Raw genomic sequence first — 23,388 nt, forward strand, 5'->3', positions numbered from 1 at the left:
TATTTTTAAAACTCAGGGTATTCTGTGCTTCTGCAGAAATGTGACGTAACCCTATTCTACAACAATAGTGGGTTGGGGGGTAGGGGTGGAAATAAGGATTTCACCTTCCTGAATATCCCACTGCCCCAAATATAAGGGCAACCATGGTACTGAAACGGCAGTTTGTTCCTTCATATTTCTTTCCATTCCCTTCTCGCCTCTTGCCATTGTGTTAAAAATACCCAGGCAGGCCTTTGAAATGCCAGGAAACAGCCGATTCTAAAATACAAGCAAGTTAACGTCAAGGACAAGCATCAAGGGACTTCGACTGGAAAGCAAGAGGGCTCATGAGGGCAAGAGAAACGGATTTCCTCTTCCCAAGTCACTCCTCCACCGCTGACTGAACAACAGTCGAAACACAATGACTCCGTCCCGGGCAGTTTCATGTGCCGTGCAGGGAACAATGTGTTGCGCACAACCCAATTTAAACAAACACACACAGATGAAATAGAGAAGAATTTAGTGCCATTTATTCTGAAAGCCAGCAGTTGGCAAAACAACAGTAGACCACCTGCTCTGCACACCATGTTGCCAACTCCAGGCTGTGAAATTCTTGGAAATGTGGTGGTAGAGCTTTGGGAAGATGGGGTTTGGGGAGGGCAGGGACCTCAGCAGGGTATCATACCACAGAGTCTATCCTCCAAAGCAGTCCATTTATTCCAGGGGAACTGTTTTCTGTTGTCTAGAGATCAATTGTAATTCCAAGAGAACTCAAGGTACCACCTGGAAGTTGGCAACTCTGCAGTTCCCAAGGTCAACTCCCAGCATCTCCACGTAAAGATCTCAACTTCCAAGCAAAGACCTCCCTCTCAACGGCTGCCAGGCTGGGTTAACAATAAGGAGCTTGGTAGACCAACCATCAGGCTCCGTGCCATGTGTTCAAAAATGGAGCAAACAGCAGGCATCTGTCTTGGCCCATTAGCAAAGGGTCCTAGGTACTAGCAGCAACTTGAGTTGAGCCTGGGAACGAATTCCTCACTGGCAGGGAAGAGGCCAAATGTGTGATCACCTCTCAACGCCCAGTTGGAAGGCAGCAGCTACGTTTCTTCCGAGGGCCAGTTGAGTATCTGACACAGTCTAAAAAATCTAATGAACATTTGAAGTTTCCCTGGGAAATAAATGCCACCAGTGATTTGGAACTGCCTCTAGCGCTGATCGATACATATGGGTCTCTTGCAATGCAGAAGGAAAGAAAAAGCTGTCCTAAAAAAAGTCCTGTTAGCAAAACCAGAGATTTAAGGAACATGCCTGAATAATTTTATCCTGAGCCTTTCTCCAGGAATCTCTATTAACAGCAGACCCGAGACAAGGCTCCTCCAGCCCATTTGGGGACCACATCTCAAGCAAGCCCTCCCCCAAGAGGTTCACCTGGTTCCTTCTAGGATGGCACTTAAGCACAAGAAAACAGCTTTATTGTGCTTGGATTCTGATTGATCTTTTCTACTGGATTCACCTGTTTCAAACCTGTCCTTGTAAACCTGCCCGCTGCCTTTGGCCAAAGAGGTATAGATCCAACTGCCTTCCATTTTTATCTGCATCGCTCATTACATTGTGTCGCTTTATAAATTGGTCTGATGCAATCCCGTTCCTTTCCCAAAGCAGACCTGGCAACCTTATTCGGGAATATGGAGGCTTTGTGGGTTCCTGCCAGGGTTGCAAGGACCCCCTGCCTTCAAACGGGGGAGGGGGGTGCCAGTCAGGCAGAGGGCACTGGTTCTGCAGGGCTTCCCATGACATCATTTCTGGTTCAAACCAGAAGCAATAGAGTCTTAGTGGGGCCAATTCCTAAAGAATTATGCCAGCTGAGACCCTGTCACTTCTGGTTTGAACTGGAAGTGACATCATCGGAAGCCCCATGGAGTGTATGCACACCATTTCACTGAGCATTCCGGCCAGCCTCCCCCAAATTTTCCCACCTGCCAGCCAGGTGAGCAGTGGCGGGGGGAGCAGTTGGATGCAGACGATCTCCTGCCCGCAGTGGGGAGGTGGCACCCACAGCGCTTGCCCCCTACAACACAAGACAACTTCCACAATTCAAGGAAGATACTGCGGTTGTACATTTTATATTTACTTTCAAACCATTTTTTAAAAAATGAATATACGGGACAGGAAACAATAAAAACTTAATGGGGTATTGTTTCTAAAATCATTACAGCAACCTAAATTCAGTCTTCGTTTTTCCCAAATAACATGGATTATTGCTAACAAAAGAAAATTAAGAGGGATTGGCAATGCCCCTCCCTGCAGCCGGGAGGGTGAGAGGAGAACAGGATGGCTTTGACAGCTTCTCTCAAAAACAGCTGAAGTTGTCTAGGTATTAATCCTACAGGAGAATGAATCTCGAACATTCATCAAGTGCGTCATGAAAATACGCCAAAAAAAAAAAACCCTCTGCAGCTCCAAATCGGCTCACTGCAGCCTTGACAGCCACTAAGTTCATACTTCAGCTGTGGTTCCATAAAGTTACACTTGCTGCCTTCTAACGATCAAAGTTTCATTTGGAGAAGGCATTCTTTTCTCTTGAAGAGAAAAAGCTGTAGTGACAACTACTCTTAAAGCTGTAGTGATAAAACAGGGAGGGGGCACATGGCGCATTAAAGACTAAGAGATGTTTATTCTGCCATAGAGCTTTGTGAATTTACAGGTGCAGTAACTTGAGGTGGACGGTTGCCCACAAAAGTTCATGCTGCAATAAATGTTTGTTGTCTTCACGGTACAGCAAGACTCTTCATCGCTGCCACAGGTTAGCACAGCTATGCCTCTGGAATGAGCAATTGCAAGGATATTGCTCCTAACCAAGAGGACCCTCGCATGACTATGCACCCAGAAGAGCCCGTTTCTAACCGCCATCTGCCTAGTTTCTGAATGTGCGGGAACCCAGAACACAGCAGAATCATACAGAAGACGGAACCATCATCCGACTGGGTGCTTCCTGTCTAATGAGCAGATAAGCATGTTTACGTGCGTGAACAGCCAGTCACAAAACAGTGCACAGACTGTAATTTCAGACACTTCAGTTTGAAATACTGAGAATAGCTTAACGGCCCACAATGTTATGAGGGTAAAGAGTACGCTCCGTCCTCGGCATACCACTGGGCGGTGGTATGCAGTGGTATGCCATAAAGTAGTATTTTCCAGCATAACTGCAGAAAGCCCCACTTTGTGGATAACTTTGTCTTGCTGTCTTCCTGGCTAGTACTTAATTATGAGCTTTGCCACCGATGTAGGGATGCCAAGCCATTGAAGGAGAGGAACAAGCAACTGGAAAATGGCTCTCTCTGCCAATGGAAGTCTTCAGGGACTTGAGCAGGCCAATTTCTCCAATTGCCTCTTTTTTCCACCTTCCTTTTAATATTCTGTTCGTCCTGGAGCATGCCCATTCCTTATCCAGCCATCGCTAGGTGTCTCTTTAGGGTTGACAACTTCCAGGAGTTCTCCTGTAATTGCAACTGATCTCCATACTGATCTCCATACCATAGGAGATCAATCTGCCCCCAGGACAGATTGGACCTCGTCTGAGCCACGGTTGCTCCGCCTTGGTTTCCTGTGGAGAGTACGGCTGGCTTCCATACTGTCTGTATATACGACTGCTTTGGGACATTCTGATACTTGAACTTTGAATGTTTTTGATACACTTTATGTACGTTCCGAGAGATTTTGTGGACACTGGGTTCTAGTTGTGATCTATTTATGATGTATTTCCAACAGATTGGAGCTGATGTTATGGTTAATATTGATGTTATGGTTCATGTTTGATGGAGTTTATATTCTTTACACACTGTTAACTTTTTAAGTGTACAGTTGATTAAATGTATATTGGTTTATTATTACTATAGCGTGTAGTGATAGTTTAGAGGGGAACTGTTGGTGCTGTTTCATTGTGTTCCCCCTGAGTGCCTCTCTTGTCCAGTTAGGGACTGGAGTTCTCCTGTAATTGCAACTGATCTCCATACCATAGAAATCAATTCCCTCGGAGAAAACGGCAACTTTAGAGGGTAGACTCCAGGGCAGGACTCCCCAATGTGACGCCTGCCGTCTCTTCCTCTAGCACCTGCTGAGCTTTACAGAAAGTGGGTGGGGCCTTTGTAAAGCAGGGCTTGCTATTGGCTGCCCTCGTTAAGGTGGAATGGCTTTCCACTGGTGGATCAGGAGGATGGCTGAGCACTCAAGTTTCCCTTAGTCTGTGTGATTCCATTTCAGGTCTGATTTAACAACAACAACATTTGATTTATACATTGCCCTTCAGGTCAACTGAATGCCCACTCAGAGTGGCTTACAAACTGCGTTTATTATCATCCTTACGACAATCACCCTGTGTGGTGGGTGGGGTTGAGAGAGAGAAGCTGTGACTGACCGAAGGTCACCCAGCTGGCTTCAAGCGGAGGAGTGGGGAATTAAACCTGGCTCTCCAGATTAGAGTCCTGCCGCTCTTAACCACTGTTTCAGTGGCTGTTTACTGTTTCCATGAGCTTCCACAATTCTGGGAGATCTCCAGGTGCCACCTGGAAGTTGGCTGGGTTTTTTAATGCTGCGATTCCATTAACAGCTTTTAACGTTTTATGTTTTTATTAAGTTTTTGTTTGGAAGCCAGCTCAGCCAGGTTCCCTGGAGAGGTAGCATAGACATTTTCTAAATAAAATTTCTAAATAAATATCATTCTGAGGTTTTTCATCTCACCTGCTCTTGCTTTGTTTCATCCCTATGTATCCTATGAAGCTTTAGGACTTTGAGGGAATTCCCCCATCACACACCAACAGAGCAGTTTGTAAATTTAATAAATACAAAGAACAATTAAGTCTACTTGGGAGAAAATTCCCTGTTGATTTCAAACCAAGCCAGCCTCCAGAGGGAAGCAAAAGCATCAGCTACTCCCAGATGACGTTGGGGCGCTTGCACCCGCCGCCCCCCCCCCCCCGAGCAAAGGTTTTTCTTCTTGCTCATTTTGAACAGCAGAGCCAAAAGTTCATGCATCTGAGGCATTCAAATGCATCAGAATCCCTCCTGGGAAGGAGGAAGGGAATTGAATGTTTATGAATCAGACGGTTTTAAATGTGTACATTGAGGGCTGGAAGGTGGGCGACAGAGAGAAGAAGGGAGAGATGAGTCAGGAAGTGAAAAAAGCGGTGTTTTTCCTTCTCTTCCTGGCAGCTCACGAAAGCTAAATACTTCAGGGAAAGTGACAGTTTTTTAAATTACTACTACTGTAAGATATTTGCTTGAACTATTGCTAGCTGCGGTTTGAGGAAAAAGATCGGTCTCGCTGCAAAAAAGCTGTATGCAGATAATGCATGCATGCCCAGAAGCACACCACAGAAACTTGGTGTAAAAACCAAGGGTTCATTTTAACTACTGTTAGCTGCCAGGATTCTTCTAGTCAAACTACCAGCCTTCTGAGGCTGCTTTTCAGTTTGGGGCGTGGGGAAACTGCTCATCCGTCCTCTAGTCCCCCAACCACTGCAGGCCGAGATCCTTTATCTCCGGAGCAGGATGAGTTGAAGACCCCGGAGAACCTTACTCTGCCCCTTCCAGGACGCTTCACAAGATGGAACTGTTCTTTAGTTTGAGCTGGCTGTTAAAAACCAAGCCCTGTGGTGGAAAAACGGTTATGCAACAAACACGCCATTTCTTCCTGGCAACCATTTATCACTTGTGTGTGTGGTTGTTGGGTTTTTTTTCAAAGGAGGACTAAGAAGTCTATCAAATTGCTAGCTTTCCTGCCAACGCATTGATGCTTATAAGGCAAAGCTGTCAACACTGGACTGTGAATCAGGGACTGAAACTTGTAAAGATCCGTTCACCTGGTTCTTTCTGGAAACTAACCATCTCTTCCACACACACAGACACACAGACGGGCCTCCAACTGACAAGCCAGTTTTTAAAAAAAGATTGGTAATCTAGTTGTTTTGTGGACTTCTCACAGAAGGCTTCAATCTCAAACCGCTCCCCAATATCTCAACACCCAATAGGAACGTACAGAACAGGAACCCTTCATTTGCATTTAACGATGTACCTTATAACTTATTTACAGCTCAGTGATTGGTCTTTATCTTGCCACCCTGATTGGCTGCTATCCGCAATTAGCAGCCAACGATAGTCTAGGCTTCAGTTTCCTTGCTTTAGTTAGAGTTCGACCAATACATTACAGACTTATTTGCAATAATAGCTTGCTAGTCAGAAGTAGCGCAGGCATCTTCTGGTTAAACCAGACAAAGATGCTGGAAGATCCACGATAAGATTCTTATTAGGTTTTTTTCCCCCTTGGTAACTCACAATTGCAAGAGACTCCACCCGAGTGAGATTGCGGGTACTGAACAGAGGGAAGGGAATTAACTCATTAACACCCTCAAGTTCCCTATTTCATTGTACAGAGTTTCAGTTCTCTGCTTTTCCTTGTTGGTTTGTAAACTGATAGCAGAGTACTATTAAAAAAACTCCCCTAACAGATGTGTATCGTGTATGCTTATTGCACAGCTTCGATCTGCAATTTATACATAAAGCACCTGTTATTGATATTGTTATTGATATTGGCAAATGCTGGGAGAGTTTATAACAACAACAACAACATTCGATTTATAAATCGCCCTTCAGGACGACTTAATACCCACTCAGAGTGGTTTACAAACTATGTTATTATTATCCCCACAACAAAAAACACCCAGCGAGGTGGGTGGGGCTGAGAGAGCTCTTGGACACTGTGAGTGACCCAAAGTCTCCCAGCCGGCTTCAAGTGAGGTGCGGGCAGTGCCTGGGAGCATGGAGTTTGGAGAGGATGTGATGTGTCTTCTGGGTGACACTCTGGAGATTTCCTCTAATCTCTATGGTAAAGATAAAAGAGATACGAGGAAATTCCTAGAGTGTCACTGTGGAGTCCATTTTCTAGCCTTTTTTTCTCCCACTTTTTTTTCTTGAGAGCCAGAGATTGGGGCCAAGGGCAGGGGTTTATCTGCAGCAGTCAGGCAAAGGGCAAGCCTACAGCATACATTTTACAAAATTCTAAAAAATCAGGTCAAGAAAAAAGATGCAGCAAAAGTAAAGGTTCAATTTGCATAACCTGAATCAAAATGAAGGATTTTTCCAGGTCAAGATACCAGGACAAGAAGACAGAAAAATCCCTCCCTAGGAAACAGAGATCACCTCTAGCTTTTCCCTTCTCGAATGGTAGCTCCAGGGAGAGGTTTGTGATCAGGAAAACGGTGCATGAAGAAAGGACCTAAGTCAGGGCTCTGAGCTGCTATGATTTATAAAGAAACCAGATATACTAAATACCTAGTTGTGGGTCCTGAGCATCGCAAAGGTTAAAACCTCAAGGTGGGTCCAGGTATTCTCCCAAAAAATACACCTGATGTCAAGACTACAGAGAGGAAGTGGTGCTTTCAGAGGGTGGGTTCTATGATATACCATACTATATGTCCAGAAGTGGAGATCCTAGTGTGGCTACTCAGGGTGGAAGCTCTAGGACCTCTGCTCCTCTTATGGCATACCATAATGACTAGGAGAAACTGATTGTCACTTATTAGGACCAGAGGCCAGAGTCGCACTGGGGATTGAAAGAAGGATGGCCCTGCTGTGGGCAAATGTCCTCCTACAATTCTTCAGACTGAATTTTTCTCCTTAATACTGAGGAAGAACCTAGAAAGGATCTTGTGGGTTTTTTTAGGTTGACTGGGACATAACTGGATAGCAGCCACTTATGTCAGCATAAATATTTAGGATCAGAGGTTTAATATGGCCTACAAAACACATGTATACAGAAGCCTACAAGGGTCCAAGCCCGGCTCTGGATGGCAGCTCCAGCTCATTTCCATTCCTCACTGCCCTCTGGTTGCGATCCCACAGTTTTAGACTGGAGAGGTGAAATTAACAGAGCCTTCAGGGAGGAGAAGATGAAATTAACAAACCCTCTGAGGAGCGATCTCTGCCGGCTCTGTCTTTTTAAACTACGCATCCTGGCTAACACTGCAGCTCTCTACACTTGATGAACATGCGCCGAGGCGTCTCATGTAGAGAGACTCTGAGTTCAAGAGTCCAAAGGAAGGTCCCAGGATCCAGTTAATCAATTCAGCCCATCATGTTTGAATGTGAGACATTACCACAAATTGGACTCCCTCAGATGACTTTAGCACAAAGAACCATTTGTGTCTGTGAACAGTCCCAAACAAACATCAAGATAACAATGATTCCCTTTGGCTTGACTCTATTAGCAGAAGAAAAAAAATCCACAGGGTGTCAAACTGCAGCCTTCTTTTAATGATAAACTTACAAATAAACATCAATATGTCTTCCAATTATTTATAAAAGCAAACTCCACTTCAGCCACAAAAATCATGCCTCAAAAAGCAAACCAGATCTCACTTGCAGAATGGTCCCTTGTAAAGGTTATCTCTGTGTGTGTTTAACTTGTCAACAAAATCAGGCCTATCAAGGAAATGAGACAACCAACTTTTATTCGTGATCTTAGGTCCATGACTCCTGCAGCCACCCCCCACAGGGTTATTACGAGGATAAAATGGAGAGAATGTAGTAACTGTAGGATTGCCTCTCCCCCTCCACACCAGTTTGGTGTAGTGGTTAAGAGTGCGGGACTCTAATCTGGAGAGCAGGGTTTGATTCCCCACTCCTCCACTTGAAGCCAGCTGGGTGACCTTGGGCTAGTCACGGGCTCTCTGGAGCTCTCTCAGCCCCACCCACCTCACAGGGTGATTGTTGTTGTGGGGATAATAATAACATACTTTGTAAACCACTCTGAGTGGGCATTAATTTTCCTGAAGGGTAGAGGTATAGGTAGTCCCCTGTGCAAGCATGGAGTTATTACTGACCCATGGAGGGACGTTGCATCGCGTTTTCTTGGCAAACTTTTTGTTATGGGGTGGTTTGCCATTGCCTTCCCCAGTCATCTACACTTTACTCCCAGGAAACTAGGTACTCAATTTAACAAACTCAGAAGGATGGAAGGCTGAGTCAACCTTGAGCCGGCTACCTGAACCCGGCTTCTGCCAGGATCGAACTCGTGAGCAGAGCTTGGGCTGCAGTTCTGCAGCTAACCACTCTGCGCCACGGACCTCTTAAGTTGTCCTGAAGGGCGGTATATAAATCAAATATTGTTGTTATTGTTATTTTGTCCATCTGAATAGAGCCTTCTACAGGTGCCACTCTGCAAATGAACAAAACCATCAACTGGCCATAGATGTGTATTCTCTGTAGTAAAGTTTGAAGCTTACATCCTACAGAATGTCTTGCCAGGGGAGGTCAGGAAGGATTAAGGCATAAAAATGGTGGATGGGAGATTTGGGGGAGTGCGATGGAGGGGACGCTAGATTGGAGGCCAGTTTTTACCAAATCAGCCCTTCAAGCGACCTGTAGCTTCTGCAGCGCACCAGGAATGAAGTCATTCCCGGCACAATGTGGAAGTGCTCCGGAGAACATGGAAGCACAGAGCGGGGTTCGTAGGCCCGTTCCCACGCCTTTCCCCCTCTGGCCAGGGGAGAGGTAGCCTGGGGCAAGAGCTGGGAGCGGCAGATCCCCTGCCCCCGCCAAGGGGCTGGTAACCCTAGGAAGGCTCCAACTCTTCTGGCTTTCCTCAAAGTATTTAAAACATAGAACGGCATTTTTATAAAGGTGTAAGGCTGCATTATAATGGAATTATTCAGGAAGGCATTTCAGTGGAGCGAGCAGGACTGTGGAGAGTGGACTAATACGTAATATCTGTTGCTGTATATTTTCATCTCAGTCTCACTGCATTATATTTGCACTGACATAATACCATTTCTTGCTTTGTTTAATGTGTCAGGTTTAATACTTATGCCTTCTTCTTTCAGGTTTCTGAAATCTTTGTTTAGTATCCTATTAGGGTTGAACCCCCCCCCCCGGGGGGGCAGAGGATTCCCAGCTTGCACCATTGCTCACCTACCCATCATGGGGGCAAGGGTGTAGGGGGCCAGCCTGACCATGCGCACTCCACCCAGCAGGCATGCTGCCGTAATTGGCACATGTGCACTTGTGTTGGCAGACAATGACATTTTGGGCTGAGTTTTAGAGACGTGGCCCTTGCGTGACCCGTCACTTCTGCGCCACATTGGAAATGATGTCATTTTCCAGCAATGTGAGGGCATGGGGGTGAGTGTGCATTGCCCCCCCCTGGTTTTCCCTTGGGGGACCTGGCAACCTCGCATACTATTGACTGTATTCACATTATGCAATCCATCTTTAGTCTCAGTGAGAAAAGTGGACTCTAAATAACAGAAATAAATGAAATAAACTTAAATTAAGTAAATAAACAGTTTAAGTAACCTACACAGTGATCCTGTACAGAGTTTCTCCAGTCTGAATCCACTGATTTCAGTTTGCTTAGACTGGATTAACTGTGCATAGGGTTGCACGGCTAATTCCCAGATGGCGTCCTAGAATGCTTTTCTAGGTGCCTAGATCAACTACATCCATTGCCACTCTGTTTGCTAAAGTAAAGTGCTAGAAAGTGACATTTGCAGAAATGGATACTGAAATTGGTCACGTCACCCTACACTGTTTTGGCCAATAGAACACAATGAAAAGATTATTTGGTACCAATATAAACTGGCAGTGTTTACCACGGGATTTAATCCCTGCTGGGGCACACAAACATTCTGTAGCTGCCTAGATTTCCCACACACTGAGAGATTTAAAAATGTGCTGGGCACGAACATGGCTGGCATGGCTGGCAGCAGGCTAGAGAAGCTGGCAACATGTTCTCCTGGACAAGGGACTTGATGCACTCTGGAGTGATGCCTGAATCCAAGAAGCCAATCTGGTATGGTGTTTATGCAACCCTCCCCCCCCCCCCCGGGAGCCTGTCCAGCAGGAATTTCATCCACGTTATGGCAAAGTGCAGAACATGGTACCCACCATCCTGTACAAAGAAGATGAGATCCAAGCGAAATTTTATGAAGCTTACGGAAATGGTCCAAAAGCCTTTGAACTGTCCAAATTAAACTTTAAATCCACCTGCCAAAGGTTTGTTGAAAAATAGCAAAGAGTCCGGTAGCACCTTTAAGACTAACCAACTTTATTGTAGCATAAGCTTTCGAGAGCCATAGCTCTGTTTGTCAGATGCATCTGATGAAGAGAGCTGCAGTTCTCAAAAGCTTATGCTACAATAAAGTTGGTTTGTCTTAAAGGTGCTATTGGACTCTTTACTACAAAGATAATGCAATAACTCTCCGGGCTGGTAACAGAGTAAAAGATTTCTCAGTTAATGTACGTAAAGTGCCTTGAGTCCTTAAGAAAAGCACTGTTGATATTTTTTTAAAAAATAAATATACTATTACAGATAGGCAGGGCTTTTTTTCTGGGAAAAGAGGTGGTGGAACTCAGTGGCAGAACTCAGGATCACACAATGATGTCACTTTGGGATAGCTGGAACAAGGGGGTAGTTTTTAAAAGTTTAAATCGCCCTCGGTGAAAATGGTCACATGGCTAGTGGCCTCACCCCGATCTCCAGACAGAGGGCAATCTAAAGTCCCCTCTGTCTGGAGATCAGGAGGCGGGGCCACCGGCCATGTGACCATTTTCAAGAGGTGCCAGAACTCCGTTCCACTGCATTCCTGTTGAAAAAAAGCCCTGCAGATAGGTATGACAGAACCCATAAGAATTGGAGGCTGTCAAGTTTCTCATATCAGAACTATTCCCTTCCATCTAAATAGTATTGCTAGGCAGTTTGCCTTGCTATGGGAGAAGGGTATCATTCCACGATCCCAGTTGCGTTATGGGTGGTTCATGCACTTCCCAGAGGGGAGAGCCGGTTGAATTTCTCAGCCTCAATACTGCACATGTGAATGAAGCAGAAATCTGAGGCAGACTGGCTGTTCAATTACCAGGTAAAGTTCCCGTGGGCCCCCGGCAACCGGGGGAAACAGAGCCAAGCCCCAATACCTTTGCCAGCACAGCTGGTTCACACTGGTGCAGGAGGAAGTGAGGGCTGAGCCAATGCCCACTGTTGGCCAGGTCGGATCCATGTTGCCCCCGTACTGCTGGCTAAACATGCAACAGGGACCACTCGGCCTGGCATGCTCTGGGGTCTTTTTCACTTCCCGGTCCGCCCTGTGAGAGGCTGTGGTGTGCTCAGAAGACACTAACTCGATTGCACAGACACAGAAAGCAAGCTTCGTGCTCGGAGGACCATATCAATAGTCAAGTCATCAAAAGCTTAGGAAAAGGAATTCTGCCAGGTACAGAAATGAAATCAGTTCTACCAACAATAAATAGCTATTTTGCTTCTTTAAAGGAAAAAAGGGCTCTAAAAAAGGATGCACTTAGATGATCATAATTTGCTTCTCAACCCTAATCTAGTTTGGAGCGTAACACACACACATACACACCCCTGCCATATCCATCTGTCTCTCTTTCAGCCTGCTCCTTTTCTCTTCAGTTTCATCAAGTCCATTTGCATATGCAAATATTGGTTGGGCTGGAAAGACCTTTGCCAGTGACCTTCTTCAATCAGACAAATATTGACCCAGGATGGGGCTACACACACTCCATGGAGAGCCCCACCCTTGTTTGCATCAGGAGAACCAAATTCAAACATGCCCCTTTGCAAAATGCTCCTCGGATCTCACCTCCGTAAAACCTCAAAGGCCTTAACCAAGAGGGCGCCCAGAACAAGTTCAGGCTCACATCTGCTGCCCTGGGCAGATGCTTCACTACGAACTCTTGCTCGGTGGGACTCACAGCCCAGGAAAAGAAGCAGCGTTAGAATGACGTGCTGTGGGCCAACTTGCACAGTGCTTCTCCCATTGTCTGGACAGCTTCCACATCAAGGCCCAGAATTCAGCCAGAAGACATACAGCCAAGCTACAAGTGATGCCTGACACAGGTTGGACACTTGTCAGCTTCCCTCAAGTTTTGATGGGAAATGTAGGCATCCTGGTCTTACAGCTTGGCTCTCCATTTAATTGAAGTTTATAGAACCCCCCCCCCCACACACACACAGAAGAGAGGAAGGGGGGCACCCAGCGAGAGCCCAACGCCTACACTCCCCTCCCAACCGCATGTTCTCCCTCCCATAGACTGCCGCTCTGTAAACTTCAATTAAATGGAGAGCCAAGCTGCAAGACCAGACTGCCTACATTTCCCATCAAAACTTGAGGGAAGCTGACAAGTGTCCAACCTGTGTCAGGCATCACTTGTAGCTTAGCTCATAGATTTAAATGGTAACCAAAGAGGTTGGAACAAAAAACATCTCCCCTCCGCTGTGGAAGTTTGCTGGGTGATCTTGATTGATGTTGTAAGCTGCTTTGAGTCCCAAACGGGGAGAAAAGGGTGGTATAAATATCCAAATAAATGAGCATTCAATTCCTTTAAGAAGCTCTCTGAACCTTCCCTTGACTACCAAAACTGAATCATGCAAAATAAGCTTTCAATCGGATTTCCAGCTTCCTTGGCACAGAATTTAAATTCTTTATTTTCCTGAAGAAAGCACAGTGTTGACAAATTCCTGACTGTAGCCCCCAACAACCTACCTGAAAGAAATCATGTAAGGTTTGAATCTCTCCGCTTAACATTGGAAAACAATCCGGATACCCGCAACCAGCTTTCACCTATTCTTTCACCCATGAAAAGGGTGCCTCTTCCTTCATAGGGTCTGCTCCTATACGGATCCTTGAGTACAGAAAATTCCTCAACCCGGGAGGGACAGTGGATTTTTTTCAGTCAAGTATACAGCATTTGTAGAGCCACAGGCCTTTCCCAAGAGCAACTCCAATGAAGTTCACCCCCCCCCCCCAAAGGCAGTGATTTGAATACTCATTCGCAGGGGTCATTTCATAGAAAAAGAGCTGGAGGAACTCATTAGCATACCTCATTAGCATATGCCACGCCCCTTGACACCACCAGAAGTGTGTCATTAGCACAACTGATTTGCATGTGCCACACCCCCTGGCATCATCTATCCTGGCTGTTTTGGACCCAATCTTGGCCATTCAGAGCTGAAATTGGGCCCAAAATGGCAAAAAGGGGCTGAAAACGACCGAAAAGGGCCCCAAAATGGTCAAGATCCGGCCACTGATGAGCGGGAGAGTGATCCACCACCCGTCAGAGGCCTGATCCAGGCCGTTTCAGCACCAATCCAGGCTGAAACAGGCCCAAAATGGCAGAGAGTCAGGTGGGCGGGGCCACCTGCCATGTGACCTCTTTGGGGAACTGCCGGAACTGCGTTCCTGCACGTTCCCCCTCGAAATGAGCCCTGCTTATTCACCCTTGTCAGCTAGGAGCATCGCTCTGGCAGTCGCAAACTCTTTGCAAACGGAAAGATCCTGGTTTAATCCTCGGCACTTCCAGAGAAAGGATCTCAGGTCTTTCCCAGCACTTGTCCCCTTTTCTGTGCTTGAGCCACCATAGATTTGCTGTCAATCAAAGGAAACAATAGACAGAGCTATTCCCTAAAAGACAATTCTAGCAGTTAGAGTATTGAGATGACCCTCTGGGTGACCTAGTTTCGAATCCTCACCTTGCCTTGAAGGTCATTGGTTGGTCTTGGGTCAGCATATCTATCTCAGCCTAACTTCTCCTCACAGGGTTGTTGTGAGAATATAGTGGGTAAAAGAGACCTACAGACCACCCCCCGAGATGAGATAAAAAGTAAGATAAAAATGTACTTGCTAGATAACGACCCCACACGCCCTGGCTTTCTATCCACCTTTTGCCAAAGGTATACCACCCCAGATGACCTGTTAGGGGTCTCAGCCAACAGCCTCCCACTTAAGGAGTGAATCTACAAGTCAGATGCGGTGATGGATCGGCTATCAATATTAAAATCTAAGACAGCTCCTTGGTATAAACTAATCAAATTTGACCATTTAAGATCTCCGTACCTAGCCAGTATTTCTCATTATAACCTCAGAGTGTCTTTTACTGCTCTGCACTTTCAGATGATGCGAACAGCTCTTTTGGCAGGGCGTTATTCTCACATCCCTATGGAACATCGCACCTGCATTTGTGGATTACCCACAATGGAGAACCTTTCCCATTACCTACTTTATTGTCCATTATATAGTGTACCCAGAGCTAAATTCTTGGCCAGAATCCTACCAGCCACAAACACATATTCTGAAATCGAGAAGATTGTGTTTTTGTTATCTGACACTGATACTCATGTGTCCTATAGAGTCTCTCAGTTTGCACTCGCAGCCAAAAAGGTAAGATCTAAGGTGGTACTGAATGAGGCTGCTTCGTGATTCCTGGGATAGTATGGCATACTGTACTGTTTTAATTAATTTCAATTAACCTTTACAAACTGTGATAATGGATTTAACTGTTTATTAGTTGATGTTTGGTAAATTGTGATGGCCTATGGGTATAGAAAATAAACTCTCTCTCTTTGGTACTTGCTAGATAGGGTCATTTGTTCAGATTCATTTTTTGTACCATTGTGTGCATGATGTATTACAAACATAGAGAAGGCCCCAGGTTCAAATTCCAGTTAAAGGATTTCTGGCAGCAGGTGTGGGAAAAAGAGGTCTCCCTAATGCCCTGAGGTCTGACTCCATATTAGCAGCCACAGTTTCCATTGTATGTGAGCATTTACTATGGGATAGAAAAGACCATCCAGTTGCAACCAACTTACGACGACGGCCCCATAAGGTTTTCAAGGCAAGAGATGAACAGAGGTGGTTTTCCATTGCCTGCCTCTGCATAGCAACTCCCTCGGGGAGCTCCCAGCTAAGAATTAAACAGGGCTGACCCTGCTTCGCTTCTGAGTCCTGACAAGATCAGGCTAGCCTGGGCCATCCAGGCTGGGGCACTACTTAGTGACTTGAGCTGAAAACCGAAAGGGTTCTTAAAGGGCTTCTCACCCCCCAACTTTATATTATAAATTCAAAATCCCCTAAACTCAGCCTAACAAGAAAATCCACAACAGTTACTAGTCCACAAAAAAAAATGCAAAGTCTAACTCTCCTACTTGCCCGCCCACCAATCAAAGTTAGCCACTCCAGTGGCCCAAATGAACCTGCTACTTTTCAGTTCACGGACACTCTCTTTCCCAGTCACCAGAAGTCCACCTAGGACACCCAAGTGGAATAATTCTTTATAAACCCATCAAAAGAGCCAGATCAGTCCCCAATGGAGCAAGTGATCTCTAGCATATTTTAAAACACAGCTGTTGCAGCTGCTCGTGATACTATTCAGGGATGATGCGTTGATGTTTCCCCATAGGCAGCTGAAAACCGGAGCTGTTTTCTTGGATGGGCAATCTCTCGACAGTGTGCCGCCCAAGAGGGAAGCTTTGCAAGGTGTAAGAGCAAACAAGAAGGGAATGAATGAAGCTGCCATGTGCTAACTCAGACCTGTCTCTCTGGGCCAGTATTGCGTAACTGGCAGTGGCAGGATCTTGGGTAGAAAAGGCTTCCCTAAGCCCTGAGACTTGAGCTCCTTTAATTGGAGTTGCCAGGGAATGAACCACGGATCTTCTTTTGCTTACAAAGCAGAGGATCTGCCACTCCAAGGCAGTGGATCTGAGGCAGAGAAGGATCTGGTACGGACAATATTATCCTCTCCCTCCCTGTCTGCAGCATAGGAGGGATTTATTTTATTCTCTTCATTTTGTATCCCTCCTTTCTTCCCAGAGGGGGCACAAAGCAGCTTGCATTGTCCTCCTGTCCTCCATTTTATCATCACACAACCTTGTGAAGTAGAGTAAGGCTGAGAGCACCCAGCGAGCTTCAATTCGAGCCCGGATTCAAACCTGGGTCTCCCAGATCCTAGCCTAATGCTCTAATCGCTACACTCTGCTGCCACGCCAATTTATCAATAAATCATGAACTAGAAGTTCCAGCAGCACTTTCTGGTCACAACTGCATGGGTAACTTCTGACCTCCCAAAGTGACTGTGACAGAACCCCAGGGAGCATGGAAACCAATTTTTATTAATTTTATTCATTTATTATATTTCTAGTCTGCTCTCCCTGCAAGCGGGCTCAGAGCAGAGTACGACCAATATCAAACAGCGTAACACTTGAGTTTGAAACCAACTAAAAGCATCAATAAAGACTGCGATTTGTCATGTAATATGTATGCGGCAGCAGTGTACATATTGCATGATCCAGCAATAACTGTGAGATGTTAGCAAAACGGGGGGGGGGGGGCGCCAGGGCAGTAAAAAACAATGTCATTGAGATCCATGTTTTTCCTTCTTGGTGAAACCTTGTAAGGCGTCAACAAGGCCTTGAACACGTGAAGCTGCCATGTACTGAATCAGATCCTTGGTTCATCAAGGTCAGTATTGTCTACTCTGACTGGCAGCCACTCTCCAGAATCTCATGCAGAGGTCTTTCACATCAGCTGTTCCCTGATCCTTTTTAACGGGAGATGCCGGGGATTGAACCTGCAACCTTTGGCATGCCAAGCAGATGCTCTACTGCTGAGACAAAGCCTCTCCCCTCCATCCAAAACAACAACATTATTTTGAATTTGTTTTGTCTTAAAGTAGAAATATAACAGTAAAAACTTTAACCATTAACAATCTATAAACAGAAACTGAGCAGGTTATAAGAACTGGATCAGAGCACTGCTAAACATCATCCAAATGTACTAATTGTGGAGAATAAGAGCTTTAAATTAAATGTTATATTGGAACCAGGGCTTTTTTTCAGGGGGAACGCGGGGGAACGGAGTTCCGGAACCTCTTGAAAATGGTCACATGGCTGGTGGCCCCACCCCCTGATCTCCAGACAGAGGGGAGTTGAGATTGACCTCCACACCGCTGAGCAGCACAGAGGGCAATCTAAACTCTCCTCTGTCTAGAGATCAGGGGGCGGGGCCACCAGCCATGTGACATTTTCTCTGAGGGCCACCCACTGAGTTCCACCACCTCTTTCCCCAGAAAAAAAGCCCTGGTTGGGACCATCATTCAGTGCATATTTGAGTGTTAATAAAATAAATGGATCAGATGGATAAGATTTATCAGGTTTTATACTCGTTAGCTACATAATCCAATACCGGAATCCAGTCTTCTAGAAAACGAAAGTGATAAGAGCCTGAATTAATGTGAGAGATTTTATCAGTGATCTTTTCCCTCACCCCTCCATCCTTAAATGCTAAAGATTGCAAATGCCTCCCTGACTGAGAGCAGACTTCCCTAACCCTCCAAAAGAAGCTGGGGTTAGACCTTTGTAGAAGACAGCTTTGCAGGTAAAGCAGGTGCGGGCCGGCTACAGATGGTAACAACAATAATATTGAGCAGGTGGCAGCAGAGCAAATCCAAGGATATCTTAACCCTTTCCCAAATGGCTTCAAGCCTTGCTTTAGGACGGAGATGGCTTTAGAAGCTCTGGTAGACAATCACATTTCCAGACAGAGAGAGAGTCAATGCAGCCTTTTATTATTAGATCCATCAGCTGCCTTTGATACAGTGCATCATGCTAGCTCATGGAAGCATCTCGACACAGAGGCAGGAGTACTGAGACGATTAGAGCCCTTTCTGCCAGAACGAGCTCAAGAGGTGGGCGGCAGATAATGTGGAGTGTTAATATCTATACAAGACCCCTTAGTAAGATTGCCCACAGCATTGGGGCTGGGCGCTGTCAATATGCTGATGACACCTACCAGCACATTATGTTAAATAAGCCAGCAGCTAAGAGCTAAAAGTGACATAACAGCATCCTCATGTACACCACGGGGACATCACCATAATTTTAAATTGATTTAAAAATGCCACAAGAGCCCAAGTCTAATCATGTCAGTAGGGCATTTGGCTGATGCTCTCTTGGTTCCCCCCTACCACCACCTTGTGTGCAAGAATGGCCACCCTCCCCCCACAGCTGTTTTGACACAATAATCTCAAGACTCTATTATTGTAACGTGCTGTGTGTGGGACTGCCCTTGAAGACTATTCAAAAATTTTAGTTGTGCACAATGCAGCAACCTGTCTCGCATCGAAGGCCAACCATCTGGTGCAAATTACACCTATCCTAAAAAACTCTTCCCTGTCTGCCGGTAAGTTTTCAGGTCCAATTCAAGTTGCTAGCGTTTATCTCTAAAGCCCTTCCCAAATGACTTGGGACCCACGTACCTGAAGGACCACCTCTCTCTGTCTGCACCCAAGTAGCAACTTCATTCTTCCTAATGTTTTGAAAGAAACTATAATTTTGCATGCTGTATTTAATACATGCACACTCTCCTCAAGCTTTATACCCTCGTATGGGCACTCAACGCAGAGTAGAAGGAGCTGTTGAATGTAGCAGGATGGTGTAATGTTGACCCCTCCCCAACCACAGAAAAGAAGAAAGGTGATATCACTAAGCAAGGCCAGTGAGAGAGTGAACTTCAAGAGTTGGCTAAAATAGAACCATCCTTGGAGTGTCATTTTTTCTCCTTGGGTACTAATGCAGGATGAGTGGTTATACTGCCTGCTGGAAGACCTTACTTGCTTCTGCTATGACCTGCTTGTAACATCCATTTTATTTATAAATATACAAGAATGGCGTAAGTCACTGGCATGGTTTCTGTCATTTAAAGGACGCTCAATAGATAAGGGCTGCCCTTCGACTGAAACGTACGAAGCTGCCTTGAGCAGAGTCATCTAGCTCATCGTGGTCTATTCTTATTGGCAGCATCTGTCTGGGATCTCAGACTGAGAAAGTATATGCTATTTCTGGTTTCTTTAAGTGGAGGGGGCAGGATTTGATCTTGGGACCTTTGGCATGCAAAGCAAGTGCTCTGCCACTGAGCCACAGGTATCTGGCAGCGGTTCTTCAGTGTCTTGGGCAGAGGTCTTCGCAGTATGAGACCTTTTAACCAAACAAAATCCTCTGCATGCAAAGCATGTGTTCGATGACCCAATTGCGGCCTCCTCTCTCCCCGCCCCCAGAAAACCCGTACAAGTCTTCCCATCATGCACTCTGTTCCCAGACACCCCCTCGTACTTGGCCATTCCAGCCTAACATATATGCTGTTGGTATTCCCCCCTTATTGCTGCTCTTTATGAAGTGAGTTACTCAGATCTTTAAAATCCCTAATCTGTGCTCATCCGAAGTACCATCACGGCCTTCATACAGGGAATCCATCCGTGCTATACAGAACTGAACAAGCAACATGACTCATGCCTAGAAGTCTTGATAAAACAAGAGAGCATCTCCATAAAGGGAATAAGGTTGTGAGTATAATGGAATGGAAGACTTTTTGGGATACTTTTTTCCCATTGATTCTAATTGTTGTGGTCCTAGTCCTATTGAATGGTCGGTTGGATGTCTCGTGCTATTTGACTGCACTGTCTTACAGGTGTAATCCGTCTTGAGTCTCAGAGAGGCTAAAAATAAAGTATAGAAAGAATAGGGAAGAAGGGGAGGAAGGTTGGCCAGGAGCCAGAAGTCAAGCAGCGGGCTGAATTGGTGTTCTTTTTCTGGCTGGTACATTTTTATTCCACTTTTTCTTCAACAAGCTCAGGGTGGCAGGTTTTGCCCCCCTCCCCACTCCCCTGATTGCCACACCAACCAGGGCTTTTTTTCAGCAGGAACACGGTGGGACGGAGTTCCGGAACCTCTTGAAAATGGTCACATGGCTGGTGGCTCCGCCCCCTGATCTCCAGACAGAGGGGAGTTTAGCTTGCCCTCTGCGCCACTCCAGCGGCACGGAGGGGAATCTAAACTCCCCTCTGTCTGGAGGTCAGGGGGTGGGGCCACCAGCCATGTGACCATTTTCTCCGAGGGCAACCCACTGAGTTCCACCACCTCTTTTCCCAGAAAAAAAAGCCCTGACACCAACCCTGTGAGGGAGGCTAGGCTGAGAACATGCAGCTGGTCCGAAGTCACCCAGTGAGCATCTTGAAACATTTGGAAGTCTGAACCTGGCTCTCCTTAGATGACTCTCAAACTGCTGCACCACAGCGGCTCTCCCAAGCTTCTCAAAACAGATTTGGAAAACTAAAGGATGGTTATGTAGATGAAGAGAGGCATGGCTGAAACCAGGGCTTTTTTCTGGGAAAAGAGGTGGTGGAACTCAGGACCGCACAATGACGTCACTTTGGGTCAGCTGGAACAAGGGGGGAGTTTTTAAAAGTTTAAATTGCCCTCAGGGAAAATGGCCACTCTAAACTCCCCTTTGTCTGGAGATCAGGGGGAGGGGCCACCAGCCATGTGACCATTTTTAAGATGTGCTGGAACTCTGTTCCACCGTGTTCCTGCTGAAAAAAAGCCCTGACTGAAACCCACACTCCTGCCTGGCAAACCTCAGCGCCACTTTTGCCAAAACTGTGGAAAAGACTCTTGGTAGTCTTCCCTCCCTCAACTCTACCTAGCTGAACACGGTACGGACACAAGCTCCCTTAAACCCTAACCACCATCCTCCTCTCCATCCCCACGGAGACTCATGTGACTCGGGAGAAGTTGCCTTCTCCCGAGTCGCACCATTAACGCAGTATGGTCTGCATCATGCAACAACTGCTCACCAAGGTCTTATCCAGCCTTTCTGGTGGAGATTAGTTTAAAGATTTAGAAATGCTAGAGAGTGAACCTCCTACACAGAAATGGGAGGTCTTCCACCAAACCAAGTTCTTCCTGCCTTTGCCCTTTGGTATCCATAAATCCATCACCCCAATGCCAATAAAGCCACTGCGGCCACCCTTCTCCTCGTTGCCCTCCACCAAGACCAGGGAACTGCCCACCCCAATACCTCCTATAAGCCCCAGTCCAGGGTCAGAGGCAGTGTACCTTTGAATCGGAGGAGCTAGAGGACAAACTGTGGGAGAAGGAATTAACTTCATGCCCTACTCATGGGCTTCCAACAAGGCATCTTAGTTGCCCACTAAGGAAACAATATACTGAAGCCGACTGGCATCCAGCACAGTTCTTCCTATCAGTAAGTAGAGTTGGAAATGGAACCTGTGCGTATAGATGCAGTCTACCTCAGAGTATCCAAAACTCAGGACAAAATGCAACGGAAGGCTGCTGCCCTTATGTTGAGTTTAGGAGATCCCAGGAGCATCTGCTGGAAATGGAGTATGCCAGGATAGGTGCCGGATCTCTGGCAGAACAGGCTTCGAGCAGACAAATTCATGGAAGATGCAGGCCTAACCAGATATTAATCATCCCAATTAGACAGAGCCTCCACAGGCACAGGCAGTGTACCTGCCGCTCCTGCCCTGGAGACAAGTCACAGGGAATGGCCATCGCCAACTATAAGCTTCTCAAAACTCTCCAGCTAGTTTCTGTGGGGAAACAGGGAGAGGGACTTTGGGCTTGATCCGGAAGGGGCAATTCTGGGTCCTCATACTTGGCTGCAAGCCCCTCTCCATCTCCTTCCGTGCCCCCCACCCGGCCGTTCAGTCAGGAGCAGAGCCTCCAGGGAGGGAGGCAGTATACCCCTATCCACCTAGTTAAAGGCTTCCACCGGCCAATCATAGCCTCGCCATCTCCGTTAGAGGAAATTCCTTGCGATTTGCGGGGAGCGCCCTGGTAGGAGGGGAGGTTTGGGGAGGGAGCTCGGCAGCGCTGCCCTGCCAGAAAGGTCGCCCTCCGAGGGTGCCACTTCCTCCAGGGGAACTGATCTCCGTATCCCGGAGAGCGGCTGCAATTCTTCAGACCCCACCGGAAGGTTGGCCACCTTAGCCAGCCGCTGGCGCTGTCCCGCGACAACCTCGAGAGAGCCTCGGGGCGGACCTCCAGGCGGGATCCCGGCCTCGGTCCCCCGCGCCACGCCCCGACCGCGGCGGGCAGGAGGTTGGCGCGCCCGCCCCGACTCACCGTTGAGCCCGTACTTCTCCCGCTGCCGCCGCACCTGCTCCGCGCTCAGCCCACAGCTCTCCCGCACCTCGAAGCGCCGCAGCACCTCGTCGGCGGCCAGGCTGTGCGCGTTCTCCATGCTCCCCGTTGGCGATGCCCTTCCCGGCGGGGGAAAGGGGGCGGAATTGGGGTGGGTGGGCAGGACCCGGGGCCGCCCCCAGCCGAAGGGGTCGCTCGAGGAGGGGCGCTGTCAGCCTCGCCAGCCGTGCGCCCCGTCTCCGGAGAGGGGAGCCGTCGCTTTCCCCGCCCGCCGGAGGGGGAGCCGGGGTCGAGGAGGAGGAGGAGGAGGAGGAGGAGAGCCGCCTCTGCCCGCAGCAGCCGATCCCGGCTTGCTTTTCCCGGCGGGGCTCACAGCCGCCCTCGGAGACGGCGCCCGCCTCGGGTTCCCGCGGCCGCTGCCATGCCTGGCCAAGTTACTTTCTGCTCTGGGCGCTGCTTTTGCTGCTACGAAACGGGGGCGGGGGCGAAGCGCGGGGCGCCACGCCCACTTCCTCCTGCCTGCTCCCACGAGGCGCCGCACACGTGCAGAGGATCCCCTCCCGCGATCGAGGCGATCCTCGTCGGATTCCTCCCCGGCCGAGCGACAGATCAGAGAGGCGAGTGAT

General features: G+C 47.3%; 1 protein-coding gene across 1 annotated transcript in view; it reads right to left on the bottom strand.

Annotated features, from left to right (window-relative positions):
- Positions 1-23,088, bottom strand: part of ATP2A3 (ATPase sarcoplasmic/endoplasmic reticulum Ca2+ transporting 3) — a 160,354-nt gene extending 137,266 nt beyond the window's left edge. The window contains exon 1 of the mRNA XM_055001359.1: positions 22,745-23,088. Within this exon, the coding sequence (XP_054857334.1) occupies positions 22,745-22,862 (118 nt within the window). The 5' untranslated portion in view covers positions 22,863-23,088. The remainder of the gene's footprint in view (positions 1-22,744) is intronic.
- Positions 23,089-23,388: the final 300 nt, after the last annotated feature.

The sequence above is a fragment of the Eublepharis macularius genome, chromosome 17, assembly GCF_028583425.1.
Source record: "Eublepharis macularius isolate TG4126 chromosome 17, MPM_Emac_v1.0, whole genome shotgun sequence".
NCBI lineage: Eukaryota > Metazoa > Chordata > Lepidosauria > Squamata > Eublepharidae > Eublepharis > Eublepharis macularius.